Below are 18,660 nucleotides of genomic sequence, written 5' to 3' on the forward strand. Positions count from 1 at the left end.
CCAGGACTGACCCTACTGTAGGAGCCTTAATTATTTTAAAAAACCCCACAAATTATTTTTGCATGAATACAGCTAATGCTCACGACAAGGTATTACCCTCCCACAAGGGAGATACCTTCTCTGGAGAATGCTGCTGTAAGAAACCATCAATACACCTTTGTGAAGCAGCAACATTCAGTTTTAGAGATCAGTAATTTGAACGGTATTAGGCAGAGATAGATCTGTATCAGTGATCCTCAAAGATCTGGATTCAATACAGAAAGTTTTTCCCTCGTCAGGCTTGTTAAATATTTTTGAAACACTAAAGGAGAAAGGCCATTAAGTCAGATTCCCAAGCGCCTTTCACAGGGACCTTTGCTTCCAAACCCATGAATCACTAGCAGCATCTAGTGGCCACAATAAACGAAACAGATTTTCAGGTTGACTGGAATGAAATACAGGCAAATCAGTTCTAACGAGGTTTATCAGCTTATTTACATGACTACCTCGAATTAGAGCAACACTGGCATTACAGAGATTCTCTCAGATACTCGTGCTATTACTGTAACCCAGGGAACTCCTCCTGCCTGCATCAATCTGGATTCAGCCCCAAGGACAAAACAAGTAGACTGCCATCAGCACAGCCTCTCCTACAGTGATCTGAGCACAGTAGCAGGAACCTACATTTCCACAAGGCTGGAGAGCATCAGGGAAGTACCCAGAAGCAGCATACCTAGTTCACATGGCATGCAGGAGCATAACCTGGGAGACAGGTGCTCACACAGGCTAAGAATCACTTTACACAGGAAGAGAGTACTACGAGCTGCTGCATCAGGTCAGAGGGAGGAACAGAACAAAATTCAGAGCAACTGAAGATCAGTTCTTCCCACCTCCTCCTGTTCTGACAGCTCCTCAAAGGGCAGAATGCATGGTACACCTGGGGCAATTACAAAATATAAAATAGATTAAAATATTAAAAAGATGAAGCAGACAAATCCCCATGGATTCCCAGCTACTCTAGCAACTGCTTTTTACTGTCAAGAAAAAGAAACAAAAGCAAACAGAACATACAGATACTTTTATTGCTCACCTTTTATACAACAGCACACCTTCAGCCATTTTCTTTCACAGCTTTTTGACAATGTTTATGTACACAAAAAACCCAGCAAGAAGCATTATGCGGCTTTCAGTAAAGAAAAAAAACCCAAACATTAGAACACCAAACTCAGCCAGGTTTTGTTTTCTGCAGCAATAATAAAAGGGCTTCCTCCAGGCAGGAACTAATATTCCCAGGCCGTAGTGCATTTCTTTAAAAAGACAACCCCCAAAACAAATTGCCCTAGATTTGCTGAGCCAGTGGTATTAACTTGCAAATAAAATAAACTTCAGTTTGTCATTTTTTCTAGCTGATTTCAAGTAAAAATTAGGTTTGGGGGAGGAGCAACTTGTTTTGGATGGATGCAGGTCAGTTTGAATTGCTACACCTAACTACAGGCCTACACACACTATCGGTTCACAATTTAGCTTAGTTTGAAATGATCTTTGCAGATTTTGGCGGCAGTCAGTCTTCAGAGTTGAGCAGGTGGGAAAACGTTGTTTAGCAGGAGATAAGGCTACTGAACATGGCATCCACAGCAGAGCTCAGATAACACAAATCCCATTTGTCAGAGGAGCTCCCTGTGCACACGCACGTGCTGTAACGTTATGGAGACTGAAACAAGAGGTCAGCAAGCCAAAAAGCAACACTCTGAACTGGTTTAGAATGTGTAACTCAACAATGGTTATGGGGGGGAGGAATGCAGAAGTTCTACTGTGTATTATAACAGACAAATTTGACAGGTCTTGGTATTTATCCAAATCAAAACAGAAGGCAAACACAGCAGGCACATTCAGAACAGAAGTGTTTTGAGCAGAGGGAACCAGTCCAACATCAAAAAAGCATGGCTATTAGATGATGTTTAGGGGGCAGGGTGTAGTGACAATACCTTTCATTCAGACAGGTTGGAGGTGCATGGGGAGGAGAGGTCTACACAAAGTTGTACTTTGCACAATGCAAAACATCCCACCCAAAGAGATTCCACCTGCTGTGTACAAACCTGTACTAATTCAAAGCAGCATTTAAGTCAGGCCTCTGAAACCAGATTTTTATTATGTGAGCTCTGCTGAAGTGTAAATTTTTAGCAGCCTCAGCTGGTGAAATGTCTTCCTTGTCCAAAGCCAGACTGATTATACTGATAACCTCCATGCTGGAAGTGCTGCTCAAACTGCCCTCCTTGATTAAAGTTCTGTCCACCTCTGCCCCCCCAGCCACCTCCTTGACCTCCACGGCCACCACGACCACCACGGCCACCCCTCCCTCCTCCACGTCCACCCCCTCGGTCACTGTGGGACCCACCATCTTGGTATCTGTTGTCTTGCTGGTAGCTACCGCCACCACCCCCCTGGTAGCCACTTACAGAATAAGATGATGACTGGTAGCCACCATAGCCTCCTCCTTGGTAGCCACCACCACCACCATGGTAACCACCTGTTTGAAAACCTGCATCTCTGTAGTTGCTCTCCCTGTAGCTGCCATCCTGGTAGCCACCACTTCCACCATCTGTCCAGCCTCCTTGAAGCTTGTTTCCTCTTCCTCCTCCTCCTCCTCTGCCGCCATGATCATAACTACCACGTCCTCCTCGTCCCCCTCTATCATGGCTTCCTTGTTCATGACCTCCTCGCCCTCCATATGATGAGTCATAGCCTCCTCTTCCTCCTCGGTCATGACCCCCATGGTCATAACCTCCCCGCCCTCCATAGGAAGAGTCGTAGCCACCTCTTCCGCCTCTGCCACCACCTTGTTGTGAGCCACCCTCTGGTCTTTTCTGCCATGGTGGCATCTCAGGAGGTGGAGGTTCGATTTCATTGGGCCTTCCTCCTCTGTCAGGCACTCTGCCCATTAGCACCTGCAAAGGGAAAGGGAAAACTGCCATAGGAGTTGTGACACCTCACAGAGAAATCACATTTACTGAGACACACCACAGACAGCACCCACTCCGAGGTTTTTTACATCCAGAGGCAAATTTTGTTTGTTTGAATGTGACAGACCTCTGTCTCCAGTTAACAAAAATTAAACAGGGATTATCTAGTACTTGAAGCACAAGACAAGTCAGGAGATCTGTGCTTTTTGTTCAAACAGCAGGCACACCAGCACGGGCAGCACCAAGAGAGTCTTTCACTTAACTCTTTATCAGTCCAGAGTGCTAAACTCAAATAAGCACAAGTACAGTGCAACCATCTCTCTCCTAACTAGTGCTCTGAATTGCTGTAGAAGACATTGACTTGATAAATAAATGGAAAAAAAATTCTATTTTTCAGTAAGGATACACAGAAGCTTAACAGCAGACAGATGTGAGACAGCACTGATCAGAGTGGAGCAAGACTCTAGAAGTCTTCAGCTGTCTAAGGATGGTGTGATGTTAAAAATTTAGCAAGACAAAATAGGACAGGACATTTGTACTGCTTTAAGATTTAAAACAATATAACAAAGGAACTTCAACGGAAGTCGGCTACTTTGCTATTTCGTGCTACTGCCTTGGAAAACATTTAATATTGATAATGGAGATAAGGTAACAGATTATGCATCAGCAGCAGAGCAATACTGCATTCCTACTAAAACATACATACATTCCGATGATATAATCAACCAGGTCTTACCACTTAATTTCTTACGCCCCAACGACACTAAAAAGGTGCAGAAATTATCTGGGGTGGATGGACTGTGGTCAAATCAGCACACCACTATTCTCTCCTAAATTAGAGCTTTACCTGAGGTACAGTTGGTACTCAGAAGGTAGAAAAGCATGCACCTATCCCCACAGTTTTAAAGCACCAAATATGCTGCTGTACATAGCTACTGAGCTGCAAATTCAGCACATATACTTTTGTGAGCCTATTACTCTTGTAAAATTATAATTTTTGAAACAAGGCAAATTGTTTAGTGTAAGTCATGTTTCTACTGTGTCGTTATTGGAACCATACACTTGACTATAATCTATTTGTGTATCCAGGGCAATCTCATTTGTCGGATCCTTGCCTTGTGATCTTAGTACATTCTATTTACATAGACCAGAAACACAGTTACTATGTACATGTTTTTTTAGACATGGTGACAGAATTAGGTAGCAGTAGTGTAATGACTACAGTAATTATGATAAGACAGAGCAGGCCTACTCCCACTGAAAGTAATCCAAGGTACTTCAGCAATTTTTTACTGCCCCAAAGAAGAGACACTATGAACCTCAATAGCTGAACCTGCACTATCCGTAATGCACTAATGCGTTATCTGGAATGTATAAACACCAAGTTTCTTATCCTCTATTTCCAAATTCCACTTACCCTCCTGAAAAAAAGTAGGATTTGTTACTACATTCCTACATTAAATATTCCTAAAAGAACAAAAGCCATTTGTCACCAAAGGTACCTTATTAATGGCACATGCAGTCTTCTCTCGGATGGACCCGCTGCTTGTTCTCATAATCTTTGACAGATCTTGCCGAGCCGCCAAGAGGTTTGCAATTGATATAGTGCACTTAGTAGATAAGAGGGCACGTTTTGGCTGGTAGACTTTAGCCAGTTTTTCTGTTTGACTCTGTTGGAGTAAAGAAAAATAAAACCCAGTCAAAGCAATGGGACACCTCCACAGAAGAATCAAATCAGCAATGAATAACAAGCCACTACTGCAAATAGAACAAAAAGTTAATATAAAATCAGCAAGAAGCACTTTATAACTAAGGACTACTTAAAAAAAACTAGCATTTGTCACATTCATTTCTTAAGTAAATAGGAAACACAATTCTGACTGAACTGCCAAGACACCAATGAGCTGACAATTTTAATGTATATACATACAGACTGTATTACTTTCAGGCAGTCAAACACATAATAGAAGTGTGTCATACAGTTATGTGAATTTCTGCTAGTGTCCAGAAGACACTGAAAGCAAAACACACTTGTGTTTAGGCTCCAGGCCTCCTTCTGTGCTTTCACCCTGACCTGCACCCATTCCAGTTAGGCCAGCATCACCCCATCTCCAACACTTCTCAGCAGAAAAAGGTCCTGGTAGCTCTTCACTCCAGTCAGCTTCCTCACAAAGACAAGGCACCAAGAGCGACTGGCAGAACTAGAAATAAGATCCTACACTCAACTTTGCCTTGTATGCAATGTCTCTTCCTCTACTGCCTTTCAGCATTAACCATTCTGGCTTTTTTGAACACCTCCAAAATTTTCCAGCTGAGACACATGAGAAATCTGTGCTACCAGACGTGAGTTACCACACAATTTATATCTCTCTTCAGTTATCAACAGAGTAGAGTGTGTGATGCAGTTGGGATAAACCAGATTGCTATCTGAATGCAGATGAAGGCAGTGAGGATAGGCAAACCAGGTTTTCCAACACATCTTAACAGTGAAAAAACTTAGGAGCACATTTTAAAATCCTAAAATCTTATTTTCCATCTAAAGGCAGAAAACTGGAATATGACACTGGCTAAAGGTAGGAGAAGCAAACGTATTCACCAGAGTACTAGTGTGTTTTTCCCTGGTAAGCCTGACTGAGCTCTGAACACAATGTTTTGGTGCTATGATACTGTTATAGGTGAAACTTGAAATTTTAACTTTAAAAAATCCCTATTAATAGACTGCAAGGTTTTTTTTCCCCCTGGCATTTTCACTACCTGGAGAAATGGCTATTTAGTCATACTACTGTATTCTGGTACTTTTCAAATAAAAAAATAAAATTACCATCTAGCTAAAAGTTACTGTCAAAACAAACTGGAATACTACAGCAACATTCTCCAATTTTGTATTGTTATGCTTCTAAAAAAAATTGCATTTTAATAGATATAAATCCATATACACAGTTTGTGGGTTTTGTGAAAATATTTTGTGTAGCTAGTCAAGTTCAAAAATATCTGAGAATTCCTAGGGAAAAAAACAAAAACACATGGATAAAGATGGCAAAGCTGTAACACAATTAGAAATCTCTGCTTTTTAAACATAATTCACTTTTTTGCTCATTTTTATTCACTATTAAAATATTTAAACAGTCAGCTAGTTCTTCAGTCATCTACTAAAAAGCCTGAAGAATACAAGGTTTAAGAGAGAGTACACCAGTAGAAGTCCTATTCAGATGATGAAACAGAAAATGGGACAGGTCACAGTTTATTATTAAAGTACAGTTGCTTTTTGAAAAAAACATTTATTAAAAAAACCCACTTGATGATTCTATGTGCCACTCAAACACTGTCAGCAGCATTCATAAACACCATGTTAGCAGATCCAGTTCAGTCCTAGAAACTAAATTATATTTACTATTTTTTTAAATCTTGTAATTTCCTTCTGAGACATAGGAAATAGGGAAACCATGTAATTATTTCTAAAAGCACATTATGCATCACATACTCAAAGGAGAACAGATCTCATGCCACAGCCACTTGCACGGTTCAAAGACAGAAGAAGCACATAAAGTATTACCCTGTCTATGAGGTAAGAACAAGTAGTGCCTTAGCAGCTTTTCTCATGTGCATCTGGGAAGCTGTGCTTGCAAACACACTTTGAGTTAAGGAAATCTGACCGCTGTGGACAGCACAAAGTAAGATATGGGATGGTCAACAGGAAGATGCTTTTCTACCATCACATGAGACACAGCACCTAATGGTTCACATTATGGTACTCTGAACATGGTTGGATCAGTAATCGCTTTTTTTTTCTAGTGGCTTTGGTGTGTAGTTACACATGGTCTGTCTTCTCATTTTACAAACTGATTTAAAATCCAACAAATCAGTTTTAATAAAATATTTTTAATCCTCTTACACTGTCATAAACTTGTTCAGATACTCAAAACCAGACAACTCCTGTGATTATTTTTGACTCATGAAGGACAAAACAATGATGCAGTTTTGCTGAGATACTTATTATAAAGGGTTACCATTAACCACGACTTCACAGCAAGTTATTTGTACCTTAGCTCTATCTGACCAGCCAAAGGATTGCACAGTAACATCCAAACGTTTGACTAACAGTTTTCTTCGGACTTCGTATTCATTGACTATGGCTTGATTAATTGCTTCAATTTTTTCCTGAAACAAAAATTTGCAAGCATTATTTATAGATCATAGATAGAACATTTCTACTTAATAAACTATGTGGATGGAAGAGAGTATGACACACAGAGATGCTATGCAGGGCTTAAGATTGCAATTATCTACCTTGTCAAATGGACTCACAGCCAAGTTGTGCCTGCAGATGTTATCTTCCTGAAGCTTCCAAGGCTCATGTTCAGCCTTCTAACATTTCTAACAGCACAAAAACTGCACACACTGCTTTCTCAACATCCACCAGGACAGAGAAGCAAAGGTGAGAATATACTACAGGCAACAAGCTGAAGCAAGGGCATATGTAAGTCCTAGGAAACACGACATCCTTGCCTTCTTTAAAAGTAGTAAGCTTAAGGACAAAGATAGAGCAAAGATAAAGGACTAAAAGTAAGTACAGTACTGTAAGAGGATCTTGATTAAAGTACAATCTGCATACAGGAAAAACAACAAAGTGCCCTAAAGGAAAAAGTCACCATGAGAAACACACCTGGTAGCAGAAAGTGGTTTCGTTAGAGCAGCAGGCGAGATAGGCACCATTAGGGAAATAATTTATGTATCGACAGAGGCCTGGCTGGAGGGGGGGCAGTGGGGCCCACTTTAGTCTCAACAGTACAAACACTGAAGGAAGCAGACTACTGGGAGAAGATGTGCTTCAGCCTTAAGCAAGAGAGGCAAGAGAGACCTGAAGTCTTGCAGCAGCAGCCATAGCTTTGTGCTTGGTGCAGCAGCAGTGATTAACCCAGGCACCATCCTCCTAGAACAGCAGGTGACAAATCCCAGCTGGAGAAGATCCCGGCTCTGCAGCCTGGGTGTACAACGTCTCTCCCAGCTCCCATCTGCATACTCACTGCCTCTTGGAGAGGCTGGAAAGGAAGCAGACTACTCCAAATGAGAGAAAGAGGAGGGCATTATGAAAAGACCCATAGTTTAGCTAAAAAAAAGCCCCAGGAGCAGATACGACACCATCTCAGCTGGGCTAGATCACACAGACAGTGGTGGCAAAGGCCAGGAGAGGAAGGTTTAAGCTACTGCACAAGCATGCTGGTCAGCACCACCACTGTAGATCTCTTATTTTGGAAAAGTTTAGCTTGCACCTGGACCTAGAGATTCATGAGTCTAAGATCTTATCAGCTGCTGCACGTTTATTGCACCAACATATACATTATACTGCAAGAAATTATCGTCTTGCTCTCAGAAAGAAGAATCAATCATTTTGCAACACACAGAATCAAGATCAATACTTTATATACTTGAAAAAGGCAAACAGGCTCTAATACCTGCAACTACTCACCCAGTGAGCTGGTCCCAGTTGCTTCTTCAGTAAAGGTTTTCCAACATGATTAGGTGGAACCTTTGCTAGAGTTTCCTTCAGCTGTTAGGAGACACAAAATTATAAGCTTTGGCTAACAAAATTAGCTTTTCAAGATTCAAATTAAAGGAGAGGACTGGTGGATAGTCAGAGGCATGACAGAGCAACCTCCAATATCAAGGTATTTTCTCTGGAACAGAGAACCATGCACACTTCTTTTGGAAGGCAACTGTTTTTAGATTTCTGGTAGTCTCAGCTATAATTACTCAGAAATTAAGAGAAGGAACTACAGACTAGATCCACAGTTAAAACAAGGATTATTCTACACATCATCTCTTTAATTCAGAAAAAAACCACGTTTGTATCAAAAAGCTTATATTAAGACCATGTGAAATATAACATAACCCAAAGAAGGATCCCTCTTTACAATCAAAAGGAGAAAAATCTTTAATATGAAATTTTAAATCTAACTTGCATTTTAGGAGTTTGGGCACAACTTATTTTAAAAAAATCACAACAGCCCAGAGAACACACACGTGTAAGGAATACAAATAAATGGAATCACACAAATTGATGAAGTCTTAGGGAAAAGGTGTTAAGTTTTACTTTAGTTACACCACCTTTTAACTGAAACATTTTTAAAACACTAAAAAAATAAAAACATCATCCCATACAAATTTGTTTAGGTGTATTTATTGAAAAACATTTCTCTTTAACATTCTTCCTGAGGCCTAAGCTCAGCATTTTCTATGTCTCCTGCAGCAAGTGATGGCATGAAAACCTAGAGCAGTCACCCTGGAAGGCAATGATAGCAGTAGTCCCTGACCTCATGCCCTGGCATGGAAAAAGCCTTTTAAATCATTTTCAAAATTCTCTTTGCATATGCAATAAAACACATTAACTCTCCTTCACAATTCAAACACTGGAGTTTCACAAGAGACAAATGTCGCCCAGGTAGCAGAACTATTTTCCATCAAAACAGTAACATCATAAGTATTCCAACTTTTCCTCCTTTGGATCTTACTTTTTTTTCAATTCCACTGAAGAACTGGAACATCGTTATGTTGGCAGGAGGCTTGGACATGCCTAAAGCAATACATATGCCTTTCAGCTCCTGAAAGACTTCACTGCCACCTCCTTCCTGGGCTTTTTTAGGAGGGGCATTCACACACAGCATTCTGGCAGCTTCCAGTTCTGAGATGAGGTATGCTGGGGTAAGAAAAATTAGATTTGACCATCAGATCCAGCAGAGTTAAGTTATTTTAGAGCCAGTGAAAACTCAAGTGCTTACAAACAACAGCTGTGCAAATGGACTGTTTTAGATAGAGTGAGGGATAGAAATTTTGTATCCACAGAACACTCGTATTTATAATAATTACAGAGTTCAGTGCTAGAAACACAACAGAGGACAGGTTTAGTACAACCAATTAAAGCCTGGAAAAAATCCCCATGATTCCAGCAGGTATTAATCCCAGAGTTCAACAGAGCACAGCTCTTTTCCTTCATGCTTCACCCAGCAAAGACAGGAAACTAGGAACATGGAAACAAGCAGGATGAGGGACTGGGATGTGCATTAAGGGTAGTCAAGCAAGCACTTCTTGAGGCTCTAGGAAAAAAGCAAGGAAACGAGTAAAGAGAAGTGAAATGTTGGGTGAATCTCCTCTACTTTCCCATGCAAAATGCAGAGTGGAAAAATAATCCCACTTAGAAGTACTATTGAGAATTCATGTTTACAATAACTTTGGAAAGGAAGGCTGTAACTGATGAAATAGAAGCTAGAATGGCTGAAGTTCTCTTCAATATCAGAACTGTAAGAGCCTACCACTACATTGTAAGTCCTTTATCAAACAGAGAAAAATCAAAATCACAATTTCTGAACACAGTATATGTCCAGAATTTCAGCATCAGGTGTCATTTACAGGGATACAAATTTATGATACAAAGAGCCTTTGTTGGCAGGTGTCACAACTTTAAGGTTTGACTTTTAAAAAATGCACAGGTTTAACAATACTCTTCTCATTAGTCACACTGAGTGACCATAGCAATAATGTACATAAACATTTCTAAAAATAAGAAAAATTGATACCGCAGACACACTTGTGAGCAGAGAAGTAAACCCATGGCTGTACAGAAGAAGCTTATTATTCCTAAAACTGGGCAGATAAAAAGATTAATAAAACACAGCATTTTAACGATCTCTAGAATTTCTTCTAGATCTCTAGAATGTCTTCTGCTAAAGATACAGAACACTTTATAAATAAAAAAATTCTTAAGAGTATGTAAAGCAGTGAAACATCCTCTCAGTTCTTTCAGCAATACTTTATACAGGGTTTTCTTACACTGAACTTCCAATTATTTACACTCTTTTCAGGCCTACTGGAAAAGAAACTACCAGAATAATTTTGTTTCAAAAACTTAAAGATCCCATTTAAGCTACCTTCAACCTCCTCTGATAATGACAAAAATTTTTAAGTCTATCACTAAGACAAATGTTCTTCAGATAGTGATTCTTTTTTGCAGACCTCTTCTGAACCAGCCTGAAACTCTTGTACTTTTTGTTTTTGCAGATGCCAGTACCTAACATTGTATTCTAGTGATGCTACACACTCAGGACAATCAATCCTAACTACTTAGGTTTATTTGGTGCATTCCTCTCCCAGCAATACTGCTACATCTTCCAAGTGACATAAACTGTGCTGCATTTCATTAAAATGTAAAATACCCTGGCATTTCATTACAGAGGTTTATCCTGTTTCTCCCAAAAAAAACTAGTTTTATGGCTCACAACAGGATACCTAATAAGTTCACTTGATGCAGCTTAAGAAAGCTATGCAACTACCGTGGTGCACAAAAAAGGAGTTTGGCACTATTGCAATTTCACATTTGACAGTAAACACAGTATTCCTGCCAGATGGGATACCGAAGTTCAGCTCCTGAACACGGCCTTATATTACCAAAACGTACATCCCAAAGGACCTCTGGGATAAACTGTGTGTCACAGACAAGCCAAATTTATTGAATGGCTTGGCTGAGAGAAAATAAGCTGAACAGGAGATTGGTTGAGCTACAAATTATTTTAAATGCAACAACTACCTCACTTCATCTGACATTTTTGAACATACTACAAAAAAAAATCAGATTAAGTCTTCTCATCTTTCTCCTGCTGTTGAAATACAGGAACCTACTCTGTAATTAACTTTTGTATCTCAGATGAAGGCAGAACTAAATTTCTGCTTTGAAAAGTTAAAGAATCAGCAGCAACTGAGGAAGCAAATAAAACATTAACTCACATTTAATTTGAGATCAGATTAAAATTAGTACTGCAATTTCTAACTCTGAGACTTGTACTTTTATTTTTAATGTGAGTCAATATCACACACCTTTTACAAATTCAAGTACTATTTCTTCTCCTCTAACATTTCATAAGCAGAAATAAAACCAATTTAGCTATTGAGATTTGATGGGTAGAAAAGACATCACCATTGCTAACATTAATTTCCTTTCAGTCAGCAGAAGGCAACAGTGAAGCTATTTGCTAAGGATGATGATCAAAAGAACTGGAAGTTGGGATAAAACATTCTCTCTTTCATAACAATTCCAGGTGCTGTCAGTGTAGGAAAATGCGAGTTTTGTGGCACCTTGCAAGTCATCACACTGGGAGGGGGCTCCAAAACTATGATGCATCCGATGTTAGTGGTCATTTTTACAACCATGCTAAGTAGAGTTCAGTGGCTACATTCTGGCAGAAGTCTTCAAATAATCCCCTTTTTGTTGTGCCTTTTCAGAAGTACTAGGACAGGCTTTTTGCTTGTGAATGCAAAAAACGTTAATACTCATAATATCTTCTGTCATATACTGGCTACACATTGACTGGTAAACCCAGAAGTGTCATACTCTGACACTGTAAATTACAGAAAAAATAATGCATATTTTTAGGTAACTACACTGTGGTACATTGTGCTAGACAAACCAGTATCTCATTAAGTGGAAGAAACAATACTATGAACCTTGCAGAAAACCAGATTTGCTTCCAAGCACCCTTTTAACTTACTAAGCAGCAAGAGACAGTTCTTTTGATTAAGAAGGCGTTTTGTCACATCTCCTGATGTTAATGACGCATACGGACAGTTCATTTCAGAGAGCAACCCACTCATTTCAAGCTGAAATTCTTCTGCTTCATTTGGACCTTAGAAAGAAAAGAATAATAATTCATTCACTGCTAATATATATGGGGCTATGATTAGAATGAATCAGTTATTTAAAAAAATAAATCTTTTGCTCGAGTTGCTATTTAATACTAAGACCTGTTTTTAATGGAGGCCAAGTGCATTTCTTGGGTTCCTCCAAGACACAGCATAACCTATTTGGAACCATGATATGCTTCATTAATGTAAAATTTTGTTTCACTGACAGCTTTTCCAAGCTACAACAGACAGGCACCGGCAACTTCTACAATGAAAGGGGACATTAAAAACATCACAAATTTTACAGGTGTATTTTAAATATCAATTATCTCTTCCCATTACAAATGTCTCAGATAGTTATGACAAGTCATGAATAATAAACACGGCTTATGAATGCTCTTTTTTTTTTCTATTTCTTCTCCCTGTAAGCCCACATTTGTCAACTGATTTTATTTCATATCAATATCCTTTAAAAATAATTAAGTCATGTGAACCAAACCTTTGACTGATATTTCTGTCAAAAATTACTGAAACTAATCAGAATTTGTTAGGTAAAAAAAAAACTGTGATGAGAAGTAACTATTTTTTATCTTTTGGAAAGAGACTTCAACCCCATATGTCTGTTATTCCCAAACTCAAGACATACAAAATGAAGGTAGGTCTTGAAGGTACTCCAGCTAATATGTTTCTATCACTGTGTTTAAAGAACTTGAAATTGGTGTTGGAAAATTTCTGGATTGTATTTTTACACAAAACATAGAATAGGAACCTTATACTACTAGAGGGGGTGAGATACTGTATTGCTACAGAGAAAGAATGTGAAATACACTCAAAGTAAAAAGAACGAACATGTCAAAAACAGAGAGAAAGGAAGCAACAGATGCTGAGGTAAAAGGCAACAACCTTTGGCCACCGAGTAAATACAAAGCTCAGCTCATAAAGACATTATGAGTTAATATATTAGATATTCAGCAATATGGGTTATTATACCAATTTAACAATTTAATCTGTAGAATGTCACGACTAGCTGACCAAAACCAACTTTTTGTTTGAAAGCTAAGGTTTGCTTCCTCCACCAAAATGAAAAACAAACAATCATTTTCAGGCTCCTTCTCAGAGCATTTCATGAAGAGGGAAAAATTCATAGCAAGCACAGAGTTAAGGTAACCAACACTAAAAAGAAAATATGGTTACTGTAGTCAGAAGAATGTTACCCTGAATAGTAGTATTACTGACATCAAAATTACAAAAGGAAGCATTTAAATAAAATATTCTTACGATCTAACAAAAACCCCACTAGCACTAATGTTTTCCTAAATCCACCTAAGAACGTTAAAAAACAATATGGTTGAAAAATTGAAAGAAAAAGCTAATTTCAGAAGAAAGACAGTTTGATCGCCACTATTATTTCAACCTATACTGGCTGTTTGTTAGGCAAGCTTGAGGTGGAAAATATCCAAAATCTGGCAGTGTGCAGACAACACTCCCTGGTACAACAGATATCGTCAGCCCTAATCTCTGTGGCATGCAAGAACACCCTTTAAGTGCATGTTTGTGCTGGAGTTATGACTACTTACTGTTGGTTGCCTGCACGTTTTCCTCTAGTTTACAGAAGAGCCGTAACTCAGACACCAACCAAGCACAGAGTTTGGTGAATTCAGGGGAGCTGGCTCCATGAGAGACTGCCTGAGCCAGCGCTCCGTCGTCTAACAACGGGCCTTTGTAACTGCGAAGTAAAACAAAATTAATATTCATATTTGCTGTGACTAATGTCCTTTGATAGATTTATTTTACCCTCTAAACATATTGAGAGCTACAACCACAATACGTCTGCAGTGCTGATCTCCAGGAGCGATGATTCCTGGACTGAACTCTAGCAAGAAGCACACGGAAAACATCTGAGTAAACTCAGCATTTCTGTGCACATTAATTTACCATCCAAGAGACTGTGTCACAAAATATCACCATCAAAGGTTTCCTCCTCCAGAATCTTACCATGTACAGTGGCAACTTCTCTGCCTCCATCTCTTGAAGATGTTACTGACAACAGATCTATCCAGGGCAACTGCAGTCTCAGAGAATCCTTCCTGAGCTCTACATACTGCTTTACAGTTGAATAATTACTGCTGAACAAGTGCATCTTTTCTGTCATTTCCTATCACATATGAAAGGGTTGCCATACAAAACAAAGCCTTTGATAGAAATAGTACAAAAGTGATCTGCATGACAATATCCTCTCCTGAAAACCCAACCTCCCTAAATAAGCACAAGAAAAATTAATGGAATTAGTTCTTTGCATAAGCAAAATAAGCCAAATATCACACCTAGTGTAAGAAAGCATGAGTTTACAATCAGATCTTAGAAAACATAGTTTTCAGGACATCTGTTTACTGATAATCTCTCAGGGGGGAGACTGAAGAGTACGGAGAAGGCTGCTTTATTAACCAGGTAGAAACACAAGTTAGAGTTCACCCGAGTATTTCAGAAAAAAAATGTACAATATTTTGGTATACTGTCCCCAAAAGAGAACATCCAAGAGTGCACATAACCCACTGAAATCTCTCTTGGAAACTTCCGGGTAAAGTCACCCACTACATCACAACAATCCAATGAGTTCAGGCAACTCTTGGCAAACATCAGGAATAAAAAAAAAAAATCTCAAATCAAAATGTAATTCTCTTCACTCTGCTCCTGTGCTTAGTATCACATACAAAGGATTTGGCCTTTACTGTAGTGGCCTGTTACTTCAGCCAAGTAAAATGAAGAAGCCACACTCAAAAATAACTTTTACCTCACAGAGCAGCTTGATTTGTGACAGAGTTAATCTACTGGCAGCTGGTGGGAAGCTGTAATCTCATGTATTACAACCCTACTCCATGACCACAGTAGGCTGGACACTTCAAGAGGCTAATTAGAGCAAGTTTAAGTCCCATCCCACAGACGTTTCAGACCTACACGTGTAGGTCTGGGAACATCTGGGACTCAGAATAGAAGCATCCAGTTATAGATTAAAGTAGAAAGGAAGCAGTGGGAAGCCTTTTGCTTTGGCAGGATCAGGATTTAAGGCCCTGGTCACATTTTCTAGAGGCACCTTTTCTAGATTTTTTCTTTAACAGAGGTAACATCTTGAGTGTGTTATTTCTGATAACTATGACTTCACCTACACATTGATCTGGCCAATAATCCAACTTGCAGATTCCTTGCAAGCAGCTTTTTCCTTCCATTTCTGCCAATGGCACATGTTCTAGAGCTATGCACTCTTTTGGTAACATTGTGCTATTCCGTCTGTTTGCTTTCTCAACAGTTCAGCAAACTGATTTACAAGACAAGAGGCCACCATCTGAACACCTTGAGCACAATTACAAAAAGAAACAGCTCTTTAACATGCAATGCTATTAAAAAAAAAAAAACCAACAAGCAATGTATTAGAAATGGCTTCAGTATCTGGTGAGTAAGTTGGACCAGGAAGACCGTGAAGCTTTTGCCAAAACCTCAAACACCCCAGTCTTTTCAGACACCAAGAAGCAGAAGTCCTTTAGACACATGCAGTAGTTTTCCCAGTTGTTACCAATACTGCTGAGGTCTCATGTCTTTCATCCCCCAAATTTTCTTTTCAACCACTGTTGTCAATTTTGCTTCATGAGACTTACTTGTTCATCTACTTTCACTGTTTGCTTCATTTCTTTATATCAAAAATCAACAACACTTCCTGTCTCTAATTGCACAAATCAGGAGCACAAATCCACTAGTACCCTTTTAAACATATGACAGAAAAAAGAAGCCAATCAGAGTATTTTCATTGTGGCAGAGCAGCCTTTTCACATTTCAGTTGGAGAAATACCTGCCAAAACAGAAGCCTATTTGTCAAGCTTTGCAACTATCATCACTAACTTAGCCTGGAAATATAATCTTTGTTGGAGCATAATGACTCTAGCCATAAAGTGATTTATGGGAATGGGGCCAATGTGAGTAAATACAGCTGTTTGCTTAGAACCAACAGAAATTATAGCTGCCTGTCCTCTGAACTCTCAATAGTTTACAGCTATGGGAGCTTACAGCAGGACGTGTTCTCCATGCACTCCCTTTCATAATTATGTTTATTTACCTGTTACTCTGACAAAGTAACAGGTTTAAACAGCAAAAGTTTCCTGTGCTTTTCCTATTACATCTTAAAAAATGTAAAGAGAAAAAACACTCACTAATTTGCGATTCTTTTTACTATTTTTCCCCGCACTAAATATGAAGCCTGAAAGTTTTCTTCTTGTCTAACTTATCTTTAAAGGTCTCTTTATCCCTTCCCACCCTCAGCTAGGACCGCTGGGCAGAACAGAGCAGCAACCGACGAGATGGCACCCAAGAATCAAAGAGATTAGAGAAGTGCAACGCTCGCCAAGGCCGAGCAGCTAAAAACCTGCCCGTCTGGCTTGGGGCATCATCACCAGCCCCGCTCTGGGGGCAGCTCTGACAAAAAGGGACCATTCCAGGCGCTGCCGTGCGCTGTGGCCCTCCGGAGAGACAGCGGCTCCGCCTGTGCGGGGCGGACAGCGGCGCTGTGTCCCCTGCCGGGGCCGCCCTCTGCTCCTGGCCCACACCGGGAGCGCCCCGCACCCCCACCCCCGGACACGTACCCCAGGTCCTCCAGCGACTCCAGCACGTCGTTCTCCAGGAGCTCGAACTCCATCCTGCGGCGAGGCACGGGGGGCAGACCTGCGCGACAGTGGGACTCAGCGGCACCAGTACTCGAACTCCCACCGCCCGCCATTCCCGCCCTTCTCCAGCCCACCCCGGCCCCGTGGGGGAGGCTCAACTCTCAACCCCCGCCCTGCGGTAAGGGAGAGCCCCCGAGGCCGCAGCCCCTCTCCCCGCTCCCCATGCTCGCCCTCTTCCCGAGCCCCCGCGGCCCCACGCACAGCGTTCGCAGCTGCGCCGCCGACTGCCGGGTTGGCATCTCAGGGCGGGGAGCACGGCTCCGAGGGCCCCGGCCTCACTCTTCACCCGGCTTTTCTAGGGCCGCCCAACCCCATGCCTGACCGACGCCGCCTCCGTCTGCGGCGGTCTCTGCCTATCCGCCGAGCGGAACAGCATTGCTAAACAGGGACGCGGGTCCAAGCCCGGAAAACGGGTTGTTTTTGTGGGAGAGGAGCCCGGGACGAGCCAAAGATCTCACTTTTCTGTTCAGGCGCCAGCAAGGGCAGACCCGGAAGAAGAACGCCCCCCTCCCCGCCACGGAGCCCGCGCAGGAATGTGCTGCGGCGAGCGGCGTCGCGGCAACGGGCGAGGGAGGGGGAGGACGGGGCGCCAGAAGGGTCAAACAACGCCAGGCAGCGAGCGCGCGTCCCCACCCTGCGAAGACCCCGCTGCACGTCCAGGACCACAAGTCCCGGCATGCCTTGCGCGCAGCAGGGCCCCTCGCGGGGGGCGCCCGGCAGCGAGTACAATTAATAAAATTAATAAATCGAAATCGTTTCGGTTCAATTACTAAATGGAATCTGCGGGTCTCGTTTCTCCTCTGCTCTGTGCCCCGGCGGCGCGGGCTGCAGCGGTGTCCCTGTCGGGACGTGGCGTTTGGGGATGCCGAAGGCTGCGCTGAGCGTACCAGAGGCTGCCCGACTCTGTGCCGTGAAACTCCTCGAGGCGACGCTCTGGCAGCTTTTTTAAAAAATATTTTAAATTCGGGAGGGGGGGGGGGCAGGGGAGGAGTGTAGCAGCGTTCATTTTTCCCAGCTGCTCAGTTGCCAGCATCTTAAGAGGGAAAGCCGTGCACGGAGGTACAGATCCATGACCAGTAACACAGAGCTCAGTTACGGGGCTAAAGGGGCTCATTCTGCTTTGCTCTCTGCAGCTCTGTTAGCCAGCACTGCCCAGCTGCCCGGGACAGCAGTCCCACACAACGTCAGTACTGGAAAGGAGCCACGGATAAGAGCATATGTTGGGATGGCTACACCATGATAGGGAAAGCCAAAACCATTTGTGCCAAAAATAATCCCAGTCTGTCACCAGCAGCGAGCTGATGCTGCAGGAGGGGAGTCCTGTACTTCATGAAACTGCCCTT

At 41.5% G+C, this 18,660-nt stretch overlaps 1 protein-coding gene across 1 annotated transcript; it reads right to left on the reverse strand.

Moving 5' to 3' along the window:
• Positions 1 to 1,042: 1,042 nt before the first annotated feature.
• On the reverse strand, positions 1,043 to 17,590 carry FAM98A (family with sequence similarity 98 member A). The gene is made up of 9 exons (XM_069010045.1): positions 17,519 to 17,590; positions 17,237 to 17,315; positions 14,186 to 14,334; positions 12,476 to 12,610; positions 9,449 to 9,633; positions 8,407 to 8,487; positions 6,981 to 7,097; positions 4,442 to 4,609; positions 1,043 to 2,924 (listed from the first exon to the last, which is right to left on the reverse strand). The coding sequence occupies exons 2-9, from the start codon at positions 17,287 to 17,289 to the stop codon at positions 2,166 to 2,168; spliced, it is 1,647 nt and encodes a 548-aa protein (XP_068866146.1). The 5' UTR covers positions 17,290 to 17,315; positions 17,519 to 17,590; the 3' UTR covers positions 1,043 to 2,165.
• Between the last annotated feature and the right edge of the window lie 1,070 nt (positions 17,591 to 18,660).

The sequence above is a fragment of the Aphelocoma coerulescens genome, chromosome 3 (genome assembly GCF_041296385.1).
Source record: "Aphelocoma coerulescens isolate FSJ_1873_10779 chromosome 3, UR_Acoe_1.0, whole genome shotgun sequence".
NCBI lineage: Eukaryota > Metazoa > Chordata > Aves > Passeriformes > Corvidae > Aphelocoma > Aphelocoma coerulescens.

Excerpts from the sequence above, each read along its gene's own strand:
- FAM98A (XM_069010045.1), bottom strand. The coding sequence starts at position 17,289 with ATGGAGTTCGAGCTCCTGGAGAACGACGTGCTGGAGTCGCTGGAGGAC. Across the intron at positions 8,488-9,448 it reads TCAGTGGAATTGAAAAAAAA|CTGAAGGAAACTCTAGCAAA; the intron begins GTAAGATCCAAA and ends GTCTCCTAACAG. Across the intron at positions 4,610-6,980 it reads GCTGGTCAGATAGAGCTAAG|AGTCAAACAGAAAAACTGGC; the intron begins GTACAAATAACT and ends TTACTCCAACAG.